The following is a 10205-nucleotide window of genomic DNA, read 5'->3' on the forward strand; positions in this document are numbered from 1 at the left end:
TAGAGTGGAAATCATAATATGTTGTTTCTTATTCTTTACAAAATGAGTTTTAATCACTAAATAGTAAATAGAACCCCAAATAAGCCACGAGGCACAATGGTGATAAATCTTGTTTAACTGGAACAACTTTTTGGTACTATATCTTATGTAATATAATGTGAGCACCAAATTGAGGTTGAAGAGTTATGATTGAGCAAGGAGCATGAGCATAGGATGAGGAGGTCTCAAATGAGAAGTTCTGCAAAATGAGTGACAAAGCCATCTTGGTCTCTATTAGAGCAAAGTTTTGACCAATGCATATCCTAGGACCCCCACCAAATGGGAAGAATGATACTTGGCCCTTTGTTGCCTTTGAAATGCCTTCTAAAAATCTCTCCGGGTTAAACTGTTTTGCATTCTCACCCCACAGTTCATAATCATGGTGGACTAGGATTGTTGGTAGAGCAATCTCCACTCCAGCTGGTATTATCAAGTTTCCCAGCTTGGTTTCCTTGTGAACTATTCGAAGTAGCGAAGCTCCTGGTGGGTACAACCTCAGAGCCTCATTCAATATCATGGTTACCTGTGCCATGGATAATCAACTATTACCACAGTGCATTTCTTAATGAACTTAGTAAAATAAAATAAAATAAGTTCATTAAATGTCCCTCTTGAAGACTATATGAGAGATTTTGTAGCTCATTTATGATTGATAAATTTTGAAATAAGATTTATTACTTGATCTACAAACCTAATCAAATTTGAGTTTTGCACTCAAATTAGTGGTCTATAGTCTATACTACCAAGTACCAACTCTTACAAAAAAAGAGTATGCTGACTATCATAAGCTCAATAGAAAATGGCTTTTACTCGATCAATTAACTAATATTGCATGAATTTTCGTGGATGTGAATATTTCAACTTTGAAAGACAGTACATATTAATTTTATAGGAAAATTAAGAAAAATTAGAATCTTTAGGGAATACTTACAATTTTAAGGTGATTTAACCCATCAAAGTCAGGTCTGTTCTTACCAAAGACTTGCAAAACCTCTTCTCTTGCACGAGCTTGCCAGTTTGGATACTTACTCAACAAAACCATTGTCCAAACAAGTAAAACCGAGGTTGTCTCTTCCCCAGCAAAGTAGAAAAGCTTACATTCCTCAATTACATCCTTAATACTCATTCCGGCACTCTTTTTGTTACCAAATTCCTTAATCTCTCTAGAATTTGATTCCATAAGTATGCCTAATAAGTCATCATTTCTGCCTTTGCTTGCCTTCTCCCTTTTGTTAATGATTCCCATTAGTAAGTCTCGTACTTCTCTTTCAATTTCCTTCATCCTCCTGTGTGTCTTAGTTGGTAAAAACCTGCATGCATAAATATTAGCTATTAGTAAATTGTGAAGATTGAAGACACAAAAATGGAAATTGTATTAATTATAATGTGATGATCTCTGTTAATTTTTGTGTTTGATGAGATGTTTAGGAAAGTAGGTTATAGCCAATTTCATCTCTGAATAAACAATAAAATTTGGAATTTTGTTTTCATTGGATGCACGATTTTATAAACTGAACAGGATCAACCGGTTCAACTAGGAATTGGAACCAATCCGATCCAAGAAAATCATCCAAAATTGGTTAAAAACTGAGTTAAACTGGGAACTAGGGCCAAAATCAATTCTTTGACCATACCGATTTTTAAAACCATGATCAAATTTCAAATGCATGAGAATTTTTCAAACTTGACTAAATTTCAAAGTTGAATGTTTAATCGCTACCTTAGTCCTAGAAAGTATACAGATTCTTCTACTTTTACAACAAGTTGTGCTTGCTCTTTTTGGAGTTCAAATATTCTTCTTCCTTCTTTATAGCTACTTCCAAATGCTGTTCTTGAAATCACATCGCTTGACATGTTTTCAAGATAAGGCCATACGTCTAACTCACAGGATCCATCTTCAGAGGTCAACCTCTCCCATTGGCTAATCATATCAATACAACTTTGATAAAATGCAGGTAACATAAGCTGTAGCAATCACAATGTATATAGTTTAAATTATAATAAATAGAAACAAGATTATTGGCATTATATTGTTCAACAAATCTCCATACATAACTTTCCTCACAAATTTTTTCACAGCTGTTGCAAATGACAAGTTATTAATGATATATAGTCCATATGAAAAGCAATAACCATTTTTTTAAGAGAAAGATCACTAACAATTTACCACTTCAATAACAGTAAAAAAATGTTATGTCTATATTATTACTCTATATTGTTTTTGATAGAATCCCAACTACCCTTTTAATACACATGCGGTTTGTAATATATGCCAAATTGCCAACAAAAAATTACCCTTTCATTTATATAATGAATTCAAAGTAGTTAGATGCTTTATAACTATTTCTTTTTTTAATTTGATTGCTATATATGTTTTTAAGTTAATTTTTTATAGAGATAGAATTTAGAATTTGTAGCATCCACCCTATGATAATTATTTTTTACTATTAAACCAAGATACTATTAAAAAAAAATTGGGTGTAGGTAGGAGTTAAACTTTTCCCATTTGAGCAAGCAAGAATCTAAGTTTAAATTTAATTGATATTATTCATATTTGAAAGTTTGAATGGACATATAGTCTTTGTTTTTTTTTTTTTTTTTTTTTTTTTTTTTTTTTTTTTTTAAAGAAGAAAATGGACATATAATATTATTTGCTATACTAGCATTACTGATGTTTGAATGTACTTAGAATCTTATTTGCACACCATATTTTTGGTCAACCATATTTTAAGCAATAGATCAAAGGTAGTATCTAGCAATAATTATATTCTTTGTGGTGCCTAGTGTATGTAGTTTGAACCATACTTCTCCCATTAACTACCCATGTCAAAAAATATTGTCACTTTTAAGTTATATATGAGCACTGCTACAGTCACAAACTATTTTATAACATTTTTACAAATTATTGATGTGACAGATTCTTACTGTTTCTCATCTGGGTCCATTACTAACATCATCTTCTCACTTACTAATAATCACTCACCATATCAATAATTTGTAAAAAAGTTTCTAAAATAGTTTTTTTCCATCACATTACTCATAACCAAAACACAAACAATTCCCTATCATGATTATTGTACTGTACTCAGACCGGCTGAACAATAGATAAATTGATGCCATGCAATCGCCTATGGCCCCCTAATAAAAGACAACCCCTACTTGTAAAAAACAATTATATATATAATTCTAAAAAAAAATAAAAAATCTCTCATCTCTCTATCTCTCTGCCTATCCATCTATATTCTTACCTTTCATTTCTTCATCTTGATTCTTAATATTTTTCTATAAACTCAATCATTCTTTGTTCACTGCCCTTTATAGTAGATTCAAGATTGAAGAGGGGCGATGTGGGCATAGCATAGGTAACCCTTCTGGTCATCTCCCTCTCTGTCTTTCCAATATTTAAGATTGAAGAGTTTGCTTTTTATTCAATTAAATATTTTAAATTATATTTTTTAATCTACTTGATTGATAGGACAACACTCTGGTCTTGCTTAGCCCACAGCACTGCACAATCTACCCATAGGCCACATCACTACACATTGTACAAGGCCATAAGCCCATAGTTCACAATTCACAGCTAGCCCCCACACGCCACATGGCCACACACTAACCCACTCACACCCACACTCAATGTCACACCCACTATATCTTTTACTTTTTTATGCAAAATTTTTACTTTATCAATTATTATAAGTTATCACACCAATTAATGATTTGATGAATATCATATCAACTCATTTGTATTATAGTGATCAATATCATTTTAAATAGATTTTAAGTAAAAAAAAAATATCAATTAATATTATTTAATTAATATTTAAATATAAAAAAATGCCCCACTTAAAATTTTCGCCTAAGCCTCCAAAGTTGTTGAGCAGCCCTGACTGTACCTATAAGTTTTTTTATCACTAACATGTGCTACAGACATTTGAAACTTTGCTATGGAGTTCAGTACAGAAGTGTTTTTGCATTAAACTTGGTAATTTGTACAATATCACTTTAAAGATAAATCATGCAATTCTAGACTAAGCTACAACATTTTTACAAAAGTGATGACAATAATCTAATTTGGACACAACTATTGATTCCATATGGATTTAAAAAGATAAGAAATGTAATACATAACCTTCAACTTCTCTATATGGAAAGCAGGGTTGATGATCTTTCTGTGTTTAGCCCATTTCTCACCCTCGTAGTTTATTACTCCCATTGCAAGCAATCTGACAAGTGGATTTGGTTTGGGCCTCTGAAAGTCACCTATCCTCGTGAAAACATCTTTAATTTGTTCGGGGCTCGTAACGTTTATACGGGGTGTTGGGCCAAGCCATGTAAAAGAATTCTTGCCTGCATATGTTTACGAAGGTTGAAAGAAAATCCAATATTTTTAGTAAAATATTATGTCTACAACATTTTCATAATAAATATTAAGTGAGAGTTTGTTACTAACTATTACTAATGGATAAAAAATCATTTCAATGGTTTATTTAAATTAGAACCAATAACACTAACTTTATCTCAAAAAAAATTTGACTCCACCGCTACCAATTTAGATTCTAGTTTATAGTTTAATCAATTGGTCTAGTTTTTCTGGTTCAGATTTAAGATTTTGGGTATAAGCTAATTCATAGTTGGAAGCTTTTAAACAGAAGTTACACGACTTAAACAGCCATACATACTTTATTGCTATGAAATGAGTGAGATATAATTTGTGTTTGCTGCAACAAAATCTTTAGGTAATTAAGTTTATTGTAGACATACATACCATAACGCTTCACTGTGTGATGTTCAAAGGGGAGAACACGTGGCACAATATCGTCAGAGAGTTCTATGTGCTTAGAACAAGCTTGCTTTATCATCATAGAGCTATCCTTCGTGTCCCCGAAGAAAAGTCTATAAGAATTGCCTACAAGACCTTGCTTTCTCAAGCACCTCTCTAAATATTTTGGTCTTAACCACACCCAATTCAGAATCATGCATGACAACGTTGTCACTATAACAAAAAGAACGGAGGTGGCAACTTTGTCCAGAGAAATTTCCATTATTTTTTTTTCTTTGTAGAGAGAGAGCTAGAGGTAGAAGAAAGTAAAGAAGAGATAAGAATGGACTTTTCTTCAACACGTTTTTTTATAGCCTTTTCTTTGTTGTCAACATGCATAACTTGTCCTAAAGAATGAGGACAAAAAATAAAAGACAAAATAAAACATTTAAAAAAATTGACATATATATAAACACCAACTTCAAAGCACGCAAGTTATGCATATTCAAAAGCTCTTCTATTTTTTCTATATAAAAGTTAAAAATTTGAATCTATTATAATTTAGAAATTTTTTTTTTCATATAAATAAAAATGATAAACTTTATAAATAAGTCGTAACTGTAATTTCCTTTTTGAACGTAAAGGGAAAAATATCCTAAATTTTAGGAGTTTTCTTTTTTAATTCAAAATAAAATTTATTATTTGACATTTATGACCATATTTCTCAATGAAGTTACTGTCATTAATGGAGATATTTTTGAATCATATAAAAGTTCAGTTGAAAGAAAAGAATACTCTTATGTATAGTATAGATATAGATAAAGTTAATGATCTTTTATTATTTGATTATGTCAAAAAAGTGGAAAGAAAATGGAGGAAAAAATTAGAATAAAAAGAAGATTTTAGAAAATTTTATTTTTACAAACCAAATTCGCACTCTTGAACCAAATAGATAATTCGCACTCTTCTCTCTTTTTTGTACAATCAAATATAATGCTCCAAAGGTACACTTGCATGATAGCCGGGCTAGTGCTGGTGCAACTGTTGATTCGGCTAGAAAAAAAATATATATATATAGAGCTCCAAGATATTTTTGTAAAAAAACATCTTTTCATTGGATTTGTTGATAGGTTTCTCAATAACAACAAAATAAAATAAAATAAAACACTGTGAATAGTAGTGTGTATCTATATTCAATGTATTCATTAAAAAAAAAAAAAAGTTGTATCTATATTCAATGTAGTTTATAATCTAGAATGAGCTAGCTTGATGTGACCCAAAAAAAAATGACATCACCCATGATTCATGTGGTGCACATTGCATCATTGATTACATAACCTCCTAAGAAATAAAAAGTTAAGAGTAGCACTTTTTACAATGAAAAAAGACAGTTGAGCTAGGGCTGTCCAGACTCGATCAAAGTCCGACAACCCAGCCAAACCACCCAAAGCCAACCCAATTCTGGCCCGAACCAAAGGTCCAGTCGATCGGTGGCAGGTTTCCATTCTCAAGAACCGACATCTGCGGGACAAGTGGCGGGTTTGCTTCTCTAAAACCCAAGCAACCAGAACCCAATTGGACTTATATAAAAAATCCAACCGAATCCTGAAAAACAAGATAGATCTGGCAAGATCTCAACTAGATCTAGCGAGACCTCAACCAAATCAGGCTAGATCTAGAGGGATTTAGCCAAATCCGGCCAAATTCTAGCAATTTTTAGTGAAAACATGCTTGTTCCAGTGAAAAAATGCGGATTTTGGCAATAAAATGCAGATTCCGGCATCTTTTTCCAGATTCCGATGATGATTGAGCTAGGACTATCCAAACTCAACCGGAGCCTGACAACCCGACCAAACCACCCAACGCCGACTTGATTCCGGCCAGAACCAAAGGTCTAGTCGGTCGACGACGGGTTTCCATTCTCAAGAACCGATACTGGCAAGTCAAATGGTGAGTTTGCTTCTCCAAAACCCAAGCAACTCGAACCCAATCGAAGTTATATAAAAAAATCCAACCAAATCCTGTAAAAACAAGACAAATCTGGTGAGATCTCAACCAAATCAGGCTAGATCTAGAGGGATTTAGCCAAATCCGACCAAATTCCAACAATTTTTAGTGAAAACATGCATGTTCCAGCGAAAAAAATGCAGATTTCGGTGATAATATGTAGATTCTAGCATATTTTTCCAGATTTCGATGATGGTTGAGCTAGGACTATCCAGACTTAACCGGAGCCTAACAACCCGGCCAAACCACCCAACGCCGACCCAATTCCAGCCAGAACCAAAGGTCCAGTCGATCGGCAGTGGGTTTCCGTTCTCAAGAACCGATACTGGCGAGTCAAGTGGCAGGTTTGCTTCTCCAAAACCCAAGCAACCTAAACCCAATCGAAGTTATATAAAAAAATCCAGCCAAATCCTGCAAAAACAAGCCAGATCTGGCGAGATCTCAACTAGATCTAGCAAGATCTCGACCAGATCCGACTAGATCTAGAGGGATTTAGCCAAATCCGGCCAAATTCCAGCAATTTTTAGCAAAAACATGCATATTCTAGCGAAAAAAAAAATGCATATTTCAACGATAAAATTCAAATTCCAATGGCTTTTTCCAGATTCCAGTGACTTTTCTTTTTTCAAATTTCGATTACTTTTTTTTTTATTCCGACAACCGACGCTCACTCTCACCCTAAACCGACTCGACCGATTTTTCCGACAGTCGGTTTTGGGTTCCTCTGGCCTCCACCCGACGCCGACAAGTCGAGTCTAGGTTAGGCCCAAAATCGATCGAGCCTGACTCGTGAACAGGCCTAGGTTGAGCAACAACAATTGTACATGGGCCACCACAAATATTTTGTCTCTCCTATTTTTGGCAATTGGATTGCTACGATTCAAATTTTTCTCTCTCCTATTTTGGCAATTGGATTGCCATAATTGGGCCCCGTTTGATAATGTTATTCTAGTAACATTTTTAAATGTTGTGGAAATACGTGTGGATGAAAAAGTGTTATAAAAATATGTGTTGTGTTGTTTAAACAAAAAAAAAAATTTGTTAAAACAACACAACCAAAGAAGCCCCAAAATTTTCTCTCCTCTTTTTGGTTAGTTGGGCAGTTAGATACATGCACAAAAATTAGGGAGCAATGGTATTGTCAAAATTGTTTTTTCTCTTTCCTCCATCTGGTCACACAGTTTCTCTCTTCTCTCCTACTTTTTCTCACAATTTCGGCAAAATAATTGCTAATATTCACCTCTCTCCTCCACGTGTTGTAGTACCTATATTACAAATAAACTCAAATTTAAGCAATATTTAGTCAAAAGACTCTCTATAAGCATTCATTTAGTATTTAACAAACTATCAACTAATATAGAAACAAACAAAAAAATTACAAAAAAAAAAACATTATTTTTTAATATAACAAAATTATTAAGGGTTTTTTTTTTTATAAATTTATATTTTTTCTAATATAAAAAAAATCATGACATAATTCTTGATTAATTGGATATTCAATCATCTTAATCAAGAATAACGTTCTAAGGAAGCAATATGTTATTTCTTCAATTTTCATCTTTGAGCCTTTTTAGATGGTAATCCTTGATCTTTGAGCTCTTTTTATCTTAAATTATGCATTAATTGTGAATAATTTTGCATATGAGATATGTAAATAAAAATGTGAAGCTTCTAAAACAAGCTGGTACAAAAGGTTAGGGTAAAATATAGTTACAATTCCTTATGTATAATACATTAAGGGCATGTTTGGTATGGGTTGGGTTGGTTTCATTGGGCTGGTGGGTTGGATTGTTCATGCACACCTCTTCTTGTGCTCCATACGCCATCACACATTCACAGTGCACACGAGTCACTAATATTGGGGACTCTTGTTGGGAGTAGAAAACCAATAATGCTAGTATCCATGTATCACACATAAATACACACTTTTTCACAACTATTTTACGTGGTAAACTGTGAGTGGTAAAGGAAAAATAATGAGTTCATGTGATAGTGACGGACAAACAATTACAGTCTACCATGTAATATAATTGTGGCAAAGTCTATGTTTGGTGTGATACTAGCATTATTGGTAGAAAACTGGATATGGACAGACAACTACCATCCAGACACTATAGGACTTTTGTTAGAGTTGTTTTCCTCCGTTTGTTTTTGGCTGTTGGCCGTGAGGGATGAGTTTAAGGCATTGCCAAGTAAGATCATTATGTTAAAAACAGACTATTCGTGGCTTGACTCGAATCTTTTGGCATAGAATAAAAGTCAGACAATGTTAGGTGAAAGTTCATTGTGATAGACGAAAGTAAATGGTTGATTTATTGCATTGTAGGCATTGTTAATTTACAATTTAATCACCTAAAATAGTTATTATCAGTCTTAGGTGCGGTTTGGATAGATGGCGTTTGCGTTGCGTTTTGCTCCTTTTGTTTTTTTTTTTTTTTTTTTTCCCACACGTTTTTAGCTGAAACGGCTACTGTTTATGCACTGTGCATAAACAGTAACCCAAAATTTTGACTTTTCAGCCTATCAGTGGGTCCCGTGCACTGTTTACAAGACCCACAAATTTTACTTTTCTACAACTTTTTCATTAAAAATAGGTTCCACGGCACTATTCACATATTTAAAAATTATTTTACTACAATGTTTTCTGTTTTCAGTTTTCAATTTTAGTAAAATAAGTTCTATCCAAACAGACCCATAGTAGTCGAATATAGCACGTTAAATGCAACCCTTTAGATACGACTTTCCATTGTTATTACCCAATGAATATTAAATTAAATACACAAAAACTTAATATAAAAAAAATGAAACCCAAAAAATTTGGTATAAGAGTTTATCCATCAATTATTGTGAGCGTTTGGATTGAAATTAAAGTTGCGTTTTCTGCGTTTACGTTTTGCCTTTTTTTTTTTTTTTTTGCACGTGAACAGTAACCTCACATGGGTTCACTGTTTACGTACTGTTCACATACTGTTCATGTACTGTTTACGCATTAAAAATGGGTCCCACGATACTATTCACACATTTAAAAATTATTTTGCTACAGTACTTTCAGTTTTCAGTTTTCAGTTTTCAGTTTTCAGTTTCAGTAACAATAAGCTCAATCCAAACGACCCATTATTTGTATATTTACTTTAAAGCTGACATGGCCATGTGGTTGTAAAATCAGACGGTCAGAATTGCGTGAGGTAAGACATGTAGTACAATTTTTAAGGTAAAAAAAAAATGAATGAATAGATTAATAAGAAGTGCTTTTTGTGCCAACAACAACATAAACAGAGAGAGAGAGAGAGAGAGAAGAATGTAATGCAGCTAAAGACATTTCCTTTTGAGAATGCAGTTCAATAAAACCTTTAATTTAAATGATTTAAATAATTTCTCCCAGAAAAAAGACAAATATTTC

The 10205-nt window shown here is 33.1% G+C and overlaps 1 protein-coding gene across 1 annotated transcript; it reads right to left on the reverse strand.

The window, feature by feature from the left end:
• LOC126699777 (cytochrome P450 72A397-like) lies at positions 1-5139 on the reverse strand. The gene is made up of 5 exons (XM_050397748.1): positions 4805-5139; positions 4169-4386; positions 1760-2004; positions 971-1349; positions 1-562 (listed from the first exon to the last, which is right to left on the reverse strand). Exons 1-5 carry the CDS (start codon positions 5079-5081, stop codon positions 137-139), a joined length of 1545 nt encoding a protein of 514 aa, XP_050253705.1. The 5' UTR covers positions 5082-5139; the 3' UTR covers positions 1-136.
• Positions 5140-10205: the final 5066 nt, after the last annotated feature.

Source organism: Quercus robur, chromosome 9 (assembly GCF_932294415.1).
Source record: "Quercus robur chromosome 9, dhQueRobu3.1, whole genome shotgun sequence".
NCBI lineage: Eukaryota > Viridiplantae > Streptophyta > Magnoliopsida > Fagales > Fagaceae > Quercus > Quercus robur.